At 35.0% G+C, this 17,853-nt stretch overlaps 1 protein-coding gene across 3 annotated transcripts in view; it reads right to left on the bottom strand.

The window, feature by feature from the left end:
- PEX5L (peroxisomal biogenesis factor 5 like) overlaps window positions 1-17,853 on the bottom strand; it is a 223,350-nt gene that overhangs the window by 159,257 nt on the left and 46,240 nt on the right. For 2 of the 3 annotated variants that reach the window (XM_054700391.1, XM_037525151.2), the window contains exon 2: window positions 4,347-4,418. In XM_054700391.1, the coding sequence (XP_054556366.1) occupies window positions 4,347-4,418 (72 nt within the window). Of the gene's footprint in view, window positions 1-4,346; window positions 4,419-5,903; window positions 6,084-7,004; window positions 7,025-17,853 lie in introns of those variants that run through there. The other variant, XM_054700392.1, reaches the window with a different exon arrangement.

The following is a 17,853-nucleotide window of genomic DNA, read 5'->3' on the forward strand; positions in this document are numbered from 1 at the left end:
GAGGAAGAGAAAACAGAGCTCTCTCTCTCAATGTGTCATGTGAGGACAGAGAGAAGCTGTTAGGAAGAGAGCTTTCACCAGAAACCGACCAAGCCAGCATCTTGATCTTGAATGTCACAATTTCCTGATTGTGATAAATAAGTCTATGTTTAAACCACCCCGTCTATAGCATTCTGTTATGTTAGGACAAGTAATCTAACTTGAAGGGAGAGGGTGTGATGACTAGCTAATTAAGATGACATAATGATTTACAGTTTATAAAGCACTTTTACAAATGTTATCTTGGAGAAACTCTAGAAGGTGAGAAGAACAGAGTATTATTCTACAAATAAGGGAGTACCTCAGACAAGTTCACAACTATGAGGCTACCAAATAGAATTCAACCAGACTGTAAATCTGGATAGTTTAAACAGTTTGTAACTGGTTGTGATATTGTTTCCAGCTCCACATTTATGAATTCTAGTTCTAGATTTCTAGGTAATTCCCAACTGAACAATGTTAAATATGTCAAAATTTGAATATATGTGAATATATATGTTCCCTTTGATCACCTTCCTATGTATTATATACATATGCAATGACTATTTCCTTTGATCCAGTTCTTAAAATGTGATCGAGACCAGCAATAGGAGTTGAAAACTTAGAAAAGCAAAATCTTGCGTCCCACCCCAGACCTACAGAATCAGAAACTGTGGAGGTGAGGTCCATCAATCTGTATTCTGAAAATCCCTCCAGGGAATTCTGAGGACAATAAAGTTTGAGAACCACTGCCCTGATCACTACATACGTTTCCTTTGTAGCTGGCTCATGTTTCTTCCCCTACTGCACTGAAGGATTTGCAGTTACAACTGTAAGTCCCATGACCTACTAGATTCATGACCTACTGATAAACCCATTCGGGGATCCTTGAATCTGTAAAGATATCCTTCATATAATTACAATATTCTACAATTTGGTGTTAGATTTGTTACCTCTGTTAAGTCTACTTAGAATTTGAAAACAGTTTAGAAAAAAAAGCTATTTCAATCCAGCATATCATAAACCTTTAATTAAATACTCTAATTAAAAAGTTTTAAAAATAGAACAAATTTATTATTTATTCAAAAGGTTTTTAATTCCCTTTCTCCTGGTACTTGATCCTCTATTCCCCATTCCCATCTCTGAAATGTCAGTAACTTCAAAAGGAAATTCTCATGTACATGAAATATTTTCCTAAACAAGATCAACCCCTTCCAAGCAGGAGAGACTAAACATAACTAAAACAATCTAAAATATATATAATTACTATTTAATATTCATTCCTAGAAAACCAAATGTAGATTTAATTAATTATATATGATTACATAGCACATATAATTAAAAATATGTTTATGTCATATATTTATCTGCATTTAGAGACATTATGATTGAAATCCAATATGTCCCCTTTGATTATGTTCCTATGCTTGAAATTTAAAACTGTAGGGATTGCTCATAGAAACAGACTCCAATGCCAATGTGATATATTTGTATTTAAATAGCTGTGTGTGTGTGTGTGTGTGTGTGTGTGTGTTGTGTGATTACATAATACATGAACCTGTTACCTTAGGACATCAACACTATTCTAAGAATTCCCTGGAATGCCTTTATTTTGCACCTCACATAAATTTTGCCAATAAAATTTCACAGAGTACAGAACAACATTGCCTTTTAAGAATAAAATCTTACACATTTCCAAAATTACTCCTTCTCATTTAAAAAGAACATAAATGACCTTTACTCTCTTGCATGTGAGTAGTCAGGGAGAACAAAATCCACATACTCTGTGCTGCTTCTGTTATTAATTTGGTTATATCAGCAAATTGTGAACTTTCTGTGAAAATACAAGGCTTACAAATCACATGACTGATAAAATGGCATATAGCTTGCACAGCATTTGTAGAGGGACAGCTCCTGAATGGTAGATTTAATGAGATTAGTAGACTTTTGCCCATCACAGCACTGCAACTATTCTATTTCTTTAGATTTTTCTTTTGGTACCATTTACTGATTTAAAATTATATGAATATTGAATAACACATTTATACCATGTTTCTGAAATGATATAAGAAAAATAAATTGAACACAAAGATCTCTCCCCTAATAGCATATACATTTATATATACATATATAATATATATATATCTAGCTTGTATATATAGCATAGAATGTATATATAATATCTATGAAGAAAAGCAATGTTAAGCAAATATCTTTTATATACAAACACACACATACACCTTTCATACTGATCTCTTAAAATCAGGTTGAATATTTTGCAGTATCGTCAAGACTAGTTGGCGTGTTTTCCCAAATATTTTATTTTGATATATCAACATTGTCATTGTTTTAACCTAGGATTTACTCAAAACATTAACACCAAATAAATCTCCGCAAAAGGAAAGAGTGCTCTTACTGCCAACAGCAAACACCAAAGCCAACTAATATTCATAATTACTCATGTTTTGAAACATGTTTTGACACGAATGACTCAGCAAAGCTGGGTCACTGCCAGTTGGTGCCACCTGGTGCAATGGCACCAGTGGAAATGTGATAACTACAGAGATAAACAATGACTGAGCAAGTCAAATCCACTCTCATTTGGTACAGATAAGGAAAGTGTTATTTTCTGAAGGAGCAAGCAAGTTGGTTCTCTTTTAAAAAAAAAAAAGAAGATTCCTTCCAATTAATAAAAATGTTTGGGCATAACAACATAAATTTTATGAAAGACACCATGAGAAAATAAATGGACAATGACTCCTTTGGGTTTTCCGCTCCGAAGATCTCAATATATAATTTCATAGTTTTTCAAATCTCCAAATTTAGCAACAACAAAAAGAGGCTTCAGGAAAACAAAAAAAAAAAAAAAAAGAGAAAGAAAGAAAAGACAGGTAGTTTGGGGATGATGCTAAAGAAGTACAAAATAGAGCAAGAATTTAGCTTTTGCATGACAAGAGAAGATATCATCAAATAGCTAACTTTTGTTTTAGTAGAGACATGCTTAGATATGTGTGTTCTCATAATATACTCAAGTTGCATTTTGCTAGTTTGTTCATCAGGTACATCCAGTCTTTTACCCAGAATGCCAGTGGGATGATGGCCAAGATCACATGCTCCAAGGAATTAATCAGGCACAGTTAAATGGTAGCTGATAGCTCAGCAGAGCCCTTGGGCTCTAGTTCCACTTACCTTAGAACTAAACTGACAATTTGGTACGAGGAGGTAGTTTGAGTGACCCTGTAAGAATATGTTTATGTGCTACCTTGAATGGAGGTGCTTTTGTTTGTCAGTGCTTCCAAAAGGCTACTTCAATTACCTCAGTTTTTCAGGCCAAACAAACAAGTCTCTAAGTGAATTGTTTTTCATTGCTATCTCCTGAGGGTCATTCTCCCTTCTTTTCAGAAATACACACAATGGCTCCTTTAATGCAATCACCATGATGCAAAACAAACTGCACGGTGAAGATATGGTCCAAGTTCAACTTGGCTTTCTGTCGCTTGTTGACTCTTTAACCTGAGCAGCTGAAGAACTGCTCAGATCCCTTTGAATCTATCTCCACCTGAGCTCACATCACATTCAGAATCAGTGCCACTTACACAATTAAATAGTTGTGCAGTGATCTTGGCTACCCGATAATTAACAAAGACATAAAGAGCTAATGCCAGTTGAGTGACATGACTTGGCTTCCTTTCACCGCCTGCTATGTCATTGTTTATGACCTATTAAACAGTTTTCATTTTACCTTATGGGTCCATATAAAATCCAAGTTAGATATTTCTAAAATCACAGGCTGTATTAAGGAATGTTAAATGGCTTCCTCTTTGTTTTTTTTTTCCCCAAATAATCTCTAAATTTATTGCAAACTAACAGAGAAACTAAATTAAGTAATATAATTATTTTTTGAACCTCTCAGTTTTTTATTATCATTTATTCTTCTCCTCCTATCTGTATTCATTGTTTTATACTAATGGTATTGGTTATCATTTTCAAAGTAATATGCTTTTTGTTTCTTGCTTAAATCACTTTTTAGCCAAATTATCATTATTGCTTTGGTTCATTTTGCAAATGGGGCTTCTAATTTTTCAAAAGTTCCCTTCACTTGTTCTGCTTTTTCATCATTCTTATACACAGAATATATATGTCAATGTCATGTATATCATGATTAGAGGTATCCTATGGGGAAGCTTAGCTGCTTTCAAAATTGACTTTGTTATTCAAACTTCAGACAGGTTAATACAGTCACCAGGCAGGACTGAAAGCTGAAAGGGCTTCAGTTTTCAAAAATCTACAGTTGGACAATAAAAAAATGTATGTAAGTGTTCACTTACCTGCTTTTGATCAACAATTATTTCGAGGTCTTCATCACTGCTTAGTTTTCCATATCCTTTTTCTTTACTTTTCTTGTGAAAGAATAATTTAAATGATCATTTAGTTTCTTTCCATTAATAATGTTAATTCCCACTTAATACTTTTTAAAGATAAAAATATTTACTTAGCCTTGTTTACTGGTCTTAATACATCACTCTTTATGTCAATGTCTCATGGACAAGGCAAATGCTTTTATCATTGAACTGCAGCCTTATAATTATTCATTAATATTTCCACTTTGCTGCTCCCATACAAATTACACCTTTAATTCTTTTCTAAATATTATGACACTTCTGTTTTTCAATTCTGCAGTTTCAGAAAAGATTATTTAATACTTTTAAATAAATAAACAAATGCTCCAAGAGTCCCAGTGTATTTTTCTTATAGATTGAATATTTAGTAATTATACTACAATTAAGACTTGCACTGGTAATTGTTTTATTTTAATCTTTTCTATATTTTTAAGACTAAGACAACTTTAATCAAACTTAGATCATTAATCTTCAGATTTTCTACATTTGCTTATAAATTAGATAAAAACTAAAATTGGAAAAATCAACTCAAATAATTTTAAAAAGATCAAATAATTTTCCAGATTAGGTAGTTTGGGAGACTACCTAAAACTGGGACACTACAGATCATCTTTGAAAATGCACTTCATTGCATATTGTCATTTTTTTTCCCCCCGACACCGTAAGGGCTATTCCCCATTTAGCCCGCCTGTTGCAGAAGTAATAAAGTTAGATATTAATCAGGATAACCATTTAACTGCTGTGCTACAAGAGAAAGATAATAATATGATAATACGAGCCTTTAAAAAAAATTTCTCCCAATGCAAGAGCTGATCAGAATATCGAAAATAACATGTTACTTCTTTGTAATTTCAGAAAACTAGGTACCTGTGTAGAAGACTGGTAACAAAAGTAAAAGAGAAAAAAATCACTACATATGTGTAGTGCAAGATCATTATATCTTAAAAACAGTCCTGGCTTTAGGAATTAACTACATTAACTAGGATTAAGGGAATTAAATATCTTTCTTATTTTTGCACCTACTATATCATCTTAGTGTCCCCACTACATTGGGGAAAGAAATGCGTACTTTAGCAAACATGACATAAATCTTCTTTACACTGTGCACATTTTTCTCCCAATAAACGTATCTCCCATTTGTGTGTTTTTTCCTTGTAATAAAGATATTTATGAATCTTCAAGTAGTATGATGCATAAAGTCTGAATTCTCATTCATATATTAATGATTTTAGCCTTTTAGAACAGAACAGATGGCCACAGTATTTCTTTCTATTATTACTCTTGTCCTTATTTGAGGTTCCATTTCAGGATTGATGGAAAACAAAAAGAACAAGGTTGGTTTTAATCAAGCTGACTTCCTTTCTGTCATTTTGCTTTTGTATCCTTTTAGTTCACTGGTTGCCGGTTGCCATAAGATATTGTCCAGAGACCCTTTAATGCAAAACATTTAGAAATGCTTTTCTGAATATTGATCTGTATACGTACCAAGTAGCTCACTTGCATGACCCGATTTCTGGACAAAAGGACATTAAGTAGAGATGGAATGTGGGTCCTTCCATCCATTTCACTGTCAGACATCCCAGAATTCTTTGCACCAGAGGCAGTGGCTTCATTGCCAGAACTTGCTGACCAAAGAACCACAGATCCAGTCCAGCAACAGTACTTCTAATGTATGACAGAAATTGAAGTATCCCTGCCTCATTATCTTGACTTTGTTAACATTGTGAATTTTTTGGCTAGCACACAAAGTCATTGACACTTATCGTTTTTTTCTTTTTAAGCAAATTTTTATGTAAGCACTTCTATGTTCCTTGACTACTGTTCCAGTTTAATGTATTCTTTTAACCCATATATTATTAATTATATACATTTTTATATTTCATCCTACGCATATGGACCACTTAGCCTCTTTGTCATAAAAGCTGTCAATTTTCCCTTTTTAATGCCCTGCCCCAAATGTTCTTATGATTGGCAAATCACTGCTAAATGATATAATAATGTCAGTACTCACAGAACATAATTCAAGATTGCAATTTCTGCCAATACCAAATTTCATCTTTCCAATTTAATCCTGAACCTTTATTTGATTTAGTAGTAAATTTTCTTGAGATGAGGCTACTTCAGAGAAGGAGAATATAATCTCCAACTACTGAAAGTAGAAATCCTTGGCATTTTCCAAAAGTGGGAAGAGATATTTTAGAGCTGATTTTGTACTTAAGCCCCTAGTCTCTAAACAGCAAACAACTGTACACAGTCAGAAGCCTTACAGTTTTAGTCCAGAGTCAAGCAATATTTTCTAGTTCACCCCATAACCCCAAAGGGATTAATCCTGCTCGAAGTCATAATGGTTATTGGCTCACTTACTGCTTATTTCTAGTGCGAGCACAATCCTCTTTCAAGCACTCAGCTTCCCACTTTGACTGCTTAGATCAGCCAGCCCAGGCAGGGATCTTCAGCTCTCCTCCCTCCTCCCAGCCAGAAATCCCTGTCTTCTATCTATGCACTTTTGTCAAGCACAAAAAGCTACTCCATAGCTTCTGCATGGTCTTTCATATCAACTGAATTAGAAGCAGAAAGAAAGCTAACCTCTCCACTGTCCAGGACAGCATGAGAAGGCAGGGCTTTTGTGGGAGGAGAAGCCAGACTGTAATCACTTCCTGTGCTCCTCCCATCTCCCTGTGGCAGACTCAGAAGCCGAGGATTTCCACCCAGGCAGTGAGAAGGGTAGGTCACAGTCCCCACTCCCGCCTTAGAATGCTGCCTGCTTAGGGATGATTTTGCGCTCACTCAAGTGCTCCTGACTAGGGAACATCTGTGCAGTGGAGCGAAAATCTTAAGAACTTTGAGGTGGGAGAAGTGAGGAAAGAGAAAGGAAGTAGTCACCATCTGTCCAAAATGTCACTCCCTGCGAGAAGCTTCCAGCTCTGGTTGTGTCCAATCTCTGAAACCCTAGTCTGCATCTCCCACCTTCCCCACAACACTTTAAATCCTTTCTGAGTAAACAAAAGGAGAACCGCCTTTGTTCTTGCTGAAAACTTTTTAAATACCACTGAATGAGATCTGTGGTTTTTTTAAGATCATTGAGCCTAACTGGTAACCTCTCCTCCCTGGAGACACTCTACCACCTCTCCTTAACCCTATCTACCTCCTGCTTCCCAGCTTTACCTCTGTCTTCCACAAAAATAGAGCAGAAAGGTGGGCTTATTCATTTGAATTAAATAAATGATTAAGCTGAGAAACCACACAGGAGATATATCTATATCTATACCTATATCTGCAATATAGAATCCATTATATAAGAAAAATTTGCAAGTAAGTAATGAGAAAAATAGCAAAATCTGATGAGACTGAGATGTGAAAAATGAAGAACCCTATGTTCATTTTGGAGTGAGAATATATTGATAAATAAGTTTTACTTGAAAGATACTAGCAGTGTATGGGCTTAATTAAAAGGATTCTTCATACTCATTAGGAATGGGATACATAAAGGAAATATTAAAAGGGAGAAGGAACACATGATTTAGTTAATTGTACAAATTAGCTTCAACTGCAATTTTTGCTTAACTACAAAATAGTCAAAATAAACATAAAAGTTAAAGATTGCATATAAATAGTTCAAAAAACATTTACCATTATTTATTCAATGCTGTAATGAATGATAAATAGTAGACACGAATTTATTAAAGCCAATGTCACATGAAGACTATGTAGTATAACCACAAGAAACAAAGGTCTTCTGCCATCTTCCATATGATTGTCAGTATTCAATTCTTCTTATTTTCAAAATTTTCAGTATCTTCTTATTTTTCTTATCTCCAGTCTGTTTTCCCACCTGCAACATTGCTACATTTTCCCTGTCCTAAGATGACTTTGTTTTATCTGCTTTCCCCTACAGGCATTCTTTTTTTTTTTTTTTTTTTTTTTTTCATATCTCATGCCTTTAGTGTCAAACTTCAGAGACGGGTCCAAATTCATTAGCAATAGTTTCTTTCTTTCTCTTTACTTCTAACCCGAGCAAGACAGGTTGCAACTTACTATAATTGTTTTCTAGACAGTCACCAATGGACTCCTGATTATTGAATTCTCTAGCAGTCATTTTTAGAGCTAATTGTATGAATTAGCTACAAGAGCAATTTTTGATTGACTACAGATGTCAAAATAAATGCAAATATTTTATCTTTCAGTGGTCAATTTTGTATCAGATATTTTCAAAAATGTCCTTACAATTATTTACGCTATTACAACTACTAAATTCTGTTGCTACCAATTTTATACAGTAACAAGGAGGAAGAGGATTGAGGAAAAATGATAATGTACTGAGAAGATACTTGCTGAATTTGTAGCACCTTTGGGAAGTTCATCCAAGTGGAGAGATCCAGTTGACCTTTTGGATTTGTGGGTCCGTACTTAGAAGACAGATATGGGCAAGGAGTATGGATTGCTGGGACAATTAAAATTGCCCTCATAGATAAGTTCATCAAACAAGAAAATGTAGAGACAAAAGAGATGAACATTAAGGCTAGAGCCCTGGAGAATCACATTTTTAAAAATGGGGCAAAGAAATCCCAATAAAGGGAGCTGAGTAGGAATGTTTATAGGTACATAAGAAGAACTAGAAAACAGTCAAAGGATAAAGAGTTCTAGACAGTGTCAAATGCCAATGAGAAGTTAAGTGAGGATGTGAATTGCCAAGTTTCATTGTACTTGGTATTTTGGATGTCATCAAGCACTTTAGGAAAAGATGTCGTAAAGATGAAAGTGAGCAGAGAAAATTAAAGAATGCTTTGGCAAAGCAGTGAAAATAGTGAGAGAGATCTTATTTTTCCTAAAGAAAGCTTGAATGAAAATGGAAAAAGGGACATTTTTAAGATGGCTGATTTCATGTTGTGTTTTTACTACAGTTTAAAAAAAAGGGGAACGAAGGGACAAGAACAGCAGTGGTGTTAGGGGGAAAAGGATGTCCTAAAGCTAATTCCATACAGGCTTTGTGGACTCCACCCCCACCCCAGGTCAAAGCCAAAGACACTGGGAACTCCAAATCCCATCACCACCAAAGGGAAGGTGGCTGGGACCTGAGGGTGGGGTTAAGCAGCCAGGTTGGTATAAAGCCAGACACGTGGGCTTTGGAGGGGTTCCCCCATTTTGGCTCTCCGCCAGCTCGCAGCATCCGGCCAGCTCTGAGAGTGACTTTGGGTTTCCAGGTCAGCGGATCGGGTAGGACGCATTAAAGATTTTATTTCCCTATTTTCTCCCTGAGTTGTACATTTTCCTTATTTCCTTTTCCCTTGTAAATAAACCTTTTATTAACCTTTTGTGTGTGCCTGTAGTGAAGTATTAATAAGTCCCTTTTAAGCGCGCGGTGAGGACCCACAGCCAGGCAACCCGTTCAATATCGGGGCTGCCCTATAACAGTGGAAACATAAAAAATGCAGGGAAAGCATACAAGGGAAGTTTTATAGATTTCCCCCTTTTCCTTTTGTAAGGTATTGAGTATGTTTATAGTTCAAGAAGGAACTGGCACAGAAATGAAAAATGTAACTGTCACAGGGTGAAGGGGGATAATTCTTAAAGGAAGAAAATAAAACTCATTTTCATTGTGGAGAAAAACTGCATGTTTCTCTTAAAATTTCTAAATATGTGCTACATATTTGTGGAAAAAATCTGGAGAGATATATACTAGGTATTACAAGTTCATGTCTCTGGGAGATAGGATTATGCATGATCTATGTGTTCTCTTTATACTTGGGATTACCTTTTGAAACAAGAATGAATTTCTTATAGTAAAAAAAAATGTGATTGAGAGATTCATAAAATTGTCATAGAAAACACTCATTTCAAGTCTACTTTGCAGAAAAATGACTGGGTCAGGGTTTTACCCTTCCTTTATTATGTTGCTGGAGGGATAAAAACTTGTTTTTTTTAAAAAATGTAGAGATTCATGCTGTAGTTATTGCTTAAGTCCCTCATGGCAAGTGTGATAAGACAGTGGAGTGAATGTTTTGTTTATTGCATCTCCCCTTACTCCCCCTTATAATATTAAGCTTGACTCTCTCTTATTAAGATTCTCAGTTTTTTGACATCATTTTGGTCTCCTGTCCCTTCTTGTTTTTAAGACCCATAGCACCAGCACAGCCACAAACACTACTGCTATGGGAATCAAAGAACAATGAAAAGAAGAAACAGGAAATGAAGAAGCAGGAGTTTTCCCCCAAAGACCTGGAAGAAGAGCTTGAGACATTCCTGCTATTGAGGTCATGAGCTTGAACAGATCTTTTAAATAGAAAATAATTGCCCTGCCAGTTAAAAGGACAATTTTCAGATTTTATTTTTATATATGGCAGAAGTGAACTTTCTGAAGGGAAAATGTCATTATAGAGAATAATTTGTAATAAGGAGCTTATGAATTCTATCACTTTTCAAGAAGTATTTTTTTTCTTTTCAAAAAACATTGACAGTTATGTCTCCCTTGCTCTCACCATCCCCCCAACTGTGACCATGTTATAATGAAACAATAACAACAGGACAGGATACATATTTTTGTTGTTGTTGTTTTGGGCCAGGCTTGGAAAAGCATAAGATCAAACTCAGCATTTTAAGCCATGTTTTAAATTTATTTGTATACAATTTTATATGTATATGTCAAGATATTTAATAATTTTTTAATATTAAGGTTAAATATAATAAGGAAAATAGCTATTCCAGTTTCCTACTAGTTATATAATAAAATGGCAGAGATATACAATATAATTTTCACTATAGCCTGGCAGTCCCTCCTTAATTCTGATTTTTCTATCTTTAGGGTGGCTCTTAATCTTTAAGAGAATAACCAGAAGACCTTATTAAGCATCTTAAAATCATTTTATATTTTCCACAGATGAATATCCATTGAAATTAATCTTATATCGTGTAGTATTTTCTTTGTGACACAAACTCAACTTTAGGTATGCACTCTCTTAGTATCTTTTCCATTATTTTATCATGAAAATCTCAAAGATTTTTACAGTCAACATCTCTATAGTTATTACCTAGATTCTACCATAAACATTTTATTATACTTGCTTTTTTGTATATCTATCTGCTATGATATATATTTAAATATACTACATAGTATCACATTTTTGCACATTTTCCTCCTTGCACATTTACTTAATTTACTTTTAAAACTCAGAAAAATAAAACCATTCATTCAGTAAGTTTCCAAAATAAGAGCTCTGAAAGTCTAGAATTTGTTTCACTGCAGCAAATCACTTCTTTCATTTGAAAAGCAAATCAGTGAACTATATTTCTAGTGTTAAGTGAGAGTGATTGGTTCTATCATTAGGATTAGGCATGAGGATTTCTGATCAAAGAACTGGGATTTTTATAGTTCTCAGTCAAAAGCAAATGATCAAACAACTCAACTTTTTGAAACAAATCCATGGTGTGATAGGCATTTCTGTTGATATTAATCACCATGTCCTCAATTTCATATCCTTTGATCATCAATGTTTCCTGCAAACAACTTCACTCTATTGTGGATGAGATAATAACTTTTCACCTCTGGCACATTCAGCAAAGACAGCAAGGCTCATAACAGGATGAAGAGGGCTAATGGGTTCTCGGAGGGGTTATATATGCTCTAAGGAACAGTATTTGGGTGGTTTATTGAGATTAAGTAGACAAAACACATAGAGTTGAAATTTTAGTTAATTCAGATTCAGCAACGGAATATATGAGTCTGAAGACTCTTCTTAACCTTCACTTACCCCCAGATCTTATCTGTATGAAAATCATTTTTTCATTTTCCCCTAGACTTGCCTCTGGAAGCTTAAATGTAGAGGCATAGTACACAATGACTGATATATAAAAATGTTTTCTGAAAATGTTCAACATCCCTTATAATCAGGGAAATGCAAATTAAAACCACATTGAGATACTACCTTACACCAATAAGAATGGCACATATCAAAAAAACAAGCAGCAACAAATATTGGCGAGGATGTGGTGAAAAATGAACTCTCCTACATTGCTGGTGGGAGTGCAAACTGGTCCAACCACTATGGAAAGCTGTCTGGAGGTTCCTCAGACTACTAAAAATGGAGCTACCATAATGATCTGACAATTCCAGTCCTAGGGATCTACTCAAAGGATACAAAAACATCGATTCAAAAGAACACCTGTATCCCTGTGTTAACTGCAGCACTATTTACAATAGGCAAAACTTGGAAACAACCCAAATGCCCAAAAATAGATGACTGGATCAAGAAGGTGTGGCATATATACACAATGGAATATTATTCAGCAATCAAAAAAGATAAACTCATGCCATTTGCAGCAATATGGATGGTACTAGAAGGAATTATGCTCAGTGAAATAAGCCAGAAGGAAAAAGAAAAATATTGGATGGTTTCACTTATAGCACGAATATAGGGGAACCAAATAAGACATCAGTATAAAAAAAGTAGTAACAGTACAAAACACAACAAAGCAAAAACAGACAATTATAAATCAGAGACATCTTGCAGGGGAGGAGGAGGGAGAGGGATCAGAGTGAGGGAGGGAGGAGCACAGAGGACTAAGGTGATCGTGCATGCAATAACGACAACAAAAAAATGTTTTCTGCTTAAAGAAAACAAGCACAAAACCATTGTCTATTGAAGACAATAATAATTGATAAAGGAATATATTAGATTTCTTGCTTCTCTGGTCTTGCTTGCTGTTTTGAAGGCCAGATGAAACTGACCAGTACTCTCATTTGGAGGCTTTACCAGTCATCACCTACACAGCAGCACAGAAGCGGTTGCTGGTATCATTCACATTAGGAACTTGAGAGGCCTGACTTAGAATTTTGAATCCCCAAGGGGAAAATGAACACTACTATGATAAAAAAAACAAAAAACAAAAAAACAAACAACAAAAACTTCCCTGCCCCCCACAAAGTAATAAAGGTCTAAAATTTGAGTTTTATATCTTTGCAAGTTGACACAAATAAAGCTAAAACCATAGCTTAATAATATTCTGTTTCTGATTCACCTTACATGATTTCTTATTCTTGTATCATTGGCTCGACTGGACCATGGAGGAGGCCTCATCGCTTTGTCTCAAACACAGGTGTGCTCACTGTCACCTTTGTCACCGTGCCTTTCCCTCTCCCTGGTGCTCCATGCACCTGGCGTCACACACCTGCTGCTGACTTTCTTCCTAACAACTGGTCTGGGCAGGAGGGTTTTATGCCCTTGTGAAAAAACCCAGAAATCATTTTACCTTAATGAAAAAGAAAAGAAAACTAAGTGCTCGCGTAAGCATTCTGTTTCCGGACTGTGTCATGCCTCTATTCTCATCCCTTCTCTAAACTGGCACATTGTTTTGACACTTCAATACCTGCTGGAGATAAATTTGTCTATGAAATTTTGTTTCTGGCAAGAGACAACCCACGTTCGGGGTTTAGCCATAAAATCCATGTAGAAAGTAGTAGCTGTTTGCCGATAAACTACACCCATGGGATTGATCAGAACCAGTTTTTCTGTTGAGGCTCAAATGTTTTTAGAAGATCTAATTTTTTGTATGGATGTGCACATGGCCATGATAGCTGAGAACAAATCTCTTCTGTTCCTGAGAGGGAGAGAATGTCCTGGAGGTATATTCCTCCCCCCATCCCCATGGCCTTGATAACCTAGAAATTCTAACCCAACATCACAATTCTCCTCTTTTATCTGTTGGTCTCCCTTTGACTCCTTTTTTTTGTACCTTTTCCCAAAATGCTCATAAATTCACTGATGACAACACTGTAGCTAAGTCTTGATAATCACTAGGAGGTATGCAGGCCTGGGGTTCTTATCCATCTTTTCTGTGAATAAGGGCTTCTGGAAAACAACTTGCTGAGAGAGCTTTTCTAAGCTACTGTACATTTAGAGACAAGAAAGATCTGAGTCTACAGACAGTTTATTTATCCACTGGGCAAATGGCAATCTGTTAAAAAATGAAAACAGCAGAGTCCAGAAGATTTGCAGCCAGATTACACATAGTACTTTATAATGAACATCAACTAATGTCCTCATGATACAGAAAATGTTATCACTAATGAGGGGGAAAGTATGCTGATATATAATGATAGGGAAAGTTTGAATAATTTCATTTATATATATAAAGTATTGTCTCCAACCACTGTGCTCAAATATTCTGTGAATCCTTGGCTGAAATAAAAAGGGGTTTGATGCCTGTTAGTTGTGTATTTGAACAATGGAGGCAAAATTAATTTGAGAAGATGTAAGGTAGAGTGAAAGACAATATCAGACATACGAGGACTTGTTAAGCATGTGTAGGCAAAGTTATGTTTGTTAGGACAACGACTGCTTCATGTTGATGGGTCATCACCAGGTAGCCTCGGGATAGTAGATACAATCAATAACTGTTATGTGTTACTAGCACACAAAAAAGTAATAGGTAGTGGATTACCACTGACATTTTTCTGCAAATGACATCTACTGGAAAAAAAGCACAAATGCTTTGGACACATATGACATTTCGTCACTTTGTTGATTTTATAGGAAATTCCATATGAGATAATCATTTAATAAGAAAGAAATGTTCTTGCAAAATGAGCAATTATAGAACCTTCCTTATTTGGTGATGAAATAAGAGATATAAGGAGTTTCTTAAATATGATAGTTTTAATTTTTACTAAGCATGAGTATAAAATATATTTACTTTATTCTTGTATTTTAAACTTTATGTATTTCATGCTTCAAAATAAGTGTATTAGTAAACTTACTTTTAATATACTCTATAGATTTAAATTAGAGATCTATGTCATATATAAGATAACAATAAAACAGATATCATTATTTCTACTTTACAACTGCATTGTGAGTTTTTTGGGGTCAGAGGTTGTGTTAGACACTCATTTTCTAAGATATGTGCTCACCTAGAGCAGCGGGGCAGTTCTGCTCTCAGACTGTTAGATGCCTATTGGGGAAAGGAGGTGATTAAACAAGCAATTAAAAGAATGTGAGGAGCATATGACAAAGGAGTCTGGGGACATGAAGAAGGCTATGGGACTTTGCTTTGTGTCAAGGTCATAGAAGGCGTTGAGACACTGGGATAGGAATGGTGAGCAGAAGTCATGTAGGTGGAAAAGAAGGGCCAGACTGGGTGTGGGCTTGAGAACAGGCAGTAAGAGAGTGATAAGGAGGAAAGAACAAAGGTCAAACATGGAAGAGCTTTCTAACATCTCAGAGGGGCACGGTGTGGCTAAAACACAGTTGGGGTTTACAGAAGTGATGACATAGCTGACTGGAGAAGAAGGTGGAGTCTTGAAAACCATGTCTTTATGTCAAATGCAATGTGGTGTCACTGCGGGGTTTTAAGCAGGAGAGTGCTTTAGGAAACACACTGGCTAATGTGGGAAATGGATTGGAGGAAAAAAGATTGGAGGCAAAGACGGAAGTTGAACCATTGAGCAGTTCAGAAACATAAAGTGGTCAGTGTGTGGCAGCCACAGAACCCTTTAAAACATACACTGAGATAGCTGCCCACACACATTTTATAATGACATGCTTATTTCATCACTTTGTGTATCATGAGATTATTTTTTTTCAACACTGGCTACTCTATGTGATCGAAGCACCCATACAACTGTAGTGAGGAGTTAAATTAGCAAGGAATGGACCTACAAAAATCACATTTTAGGCACTGGCTTAACTTCAGTAATATATAGAAATATTTTAGGAAAAAGTAAGTGAGACAAAGTACATTTGAGAATTAGAAATAGAAAGACAGAACATGTTTTGACTAACAAAAAATTTTTTTTACATATAGTAAAAGAAATATAGTTATGTGCCCTGTAAAGTCCTAAACTAATATCTAAACTTTTCTTCTTGTTTTTTGCTGTTTGATAAAAACAAAGAGAGCCTGTTTTTAAAAATACAATGTGCAATTGTTCAATACCACAGAGCATGTGAAAGGATTCATTGTGGTTTTGGGGCCTCAACAACAGGAATTCTTTATGCAAACCTAAGAACTGAGCTGCCCAGGACTGAACTGCCTGGGCATTATAAAATATTGAAAAAAAATGTATTTACTCACGTGTATTTGGGACATCACCAAATCTAATGTGTATTTAAAATAATTGAAATGGCATATTTAAAACATGGTTAAAAAACAACTTGGTTGCATTGCATTTCACTTGCTTTTTAATTTGTCAGAGGATTAAACTTTATAATAGGGAAAAGTTGGAATGAGATAGGTAGAGTAAGGTATTGATAGATTCAACCACAATATTTGTCTTTTCAAGTTTTGTTTGGAGATTCTTGTTTCTTAGTGAGACACTTTTTTGTTGGTAATATTTGAAAATCATTATATTATACAAAATATTGAAGAATACCCATAAGCAAACTTCAGAGCTACACAAAGACTGAACTTTCTACAAGACCACAACATTCCAGAGATGATTACTGGCAGTCTTCCTCCATTTGCAATTTTAGCCTTTGCATTTTTTTCTTTTTTTCAAGGAAAAGAATCAAACCTCAAATCTTAGATGCTTCCACTGGGAAGGCTAAAATTTTAAAGACATAATGAGAAAGACATCCTGAACAACGCAGCACAGAGAAATTTTAGTGATGAGCATGAAGCTCTTATCAGCTTGAGAGCATTGTAAGGGTTTCTTTGAAGACCTTCTTGCAATCTCTGATTAATATCCCAAAGTGAATTACACATTGATAATATAGTACTGAGAGATAGCAGAGTGACTGATGTGCAATTGTTTTGAATACCTCCTTGAAAGTAGATATAGATTTTGACATGAGTCTTTAAGAACTGCTCCATTCTTGTAAAATTGTCCTGGGTAGGCAAGTGTGGGGGTTTTAAGGAGAGAAGAAGCAAGACTTTCCTTCAGAACAGTTAAATTGCTATGGATAATGCTGTGTCCCAAATGGCAAAACTTTTTTGGAATTATAAACACAGTAGTTTCTCATAAGAAACATTAAAAAGTTTTTTTTTAATTTACTGAAGTGTATCTATCACATGTTGTTGCTTAGTAAATACGTCTTGAATGAAATACTTTTGCTTTATAACAAAAGGAAAAGATTAATTACTCACATTATTCCTAATCCTATTTATTTTACTGTTGCTAAGATTCCAAAAGCATGTATTTATATGTACAGATATACACATATATGTAGTATAAATATGTATATCCATATATACAAAAAAAGCATTTTCACAACATAATATTACTTTTTACTCAGCAATATATTGTGAATATCTACTTTACATATACAAATACACCTTACATTAACAAATTTTATTAAGAAAGCTTAAGAAATTCTAGAAACCACCAAAATGAAAATCCACTTAATACTTAAGAGACATTGGCTAGCACGTAAATCTTGTTCACAGAAGCCTACTGGTTTCTGAGATTCATTCGCGGGGTGTGCAAGTTAGAATTATTTTTATAATG

Source organism: Talpa occidentalis, unplaced genomic scaffold, assembly GCF_014898055.3.
Source record: "Talpa occidentalis isolate TD23 unplaced genomic scaffold, MPIMG_talOcc4v2.1 talOcc4.4, whole genome shotgun sequence".
Lineage (NCBI taxonomy): Eukaryota > Metazoa > Chordata > Mammalia > Eulipotyphla > Talpidae > Talpa > Talpa occidentalis.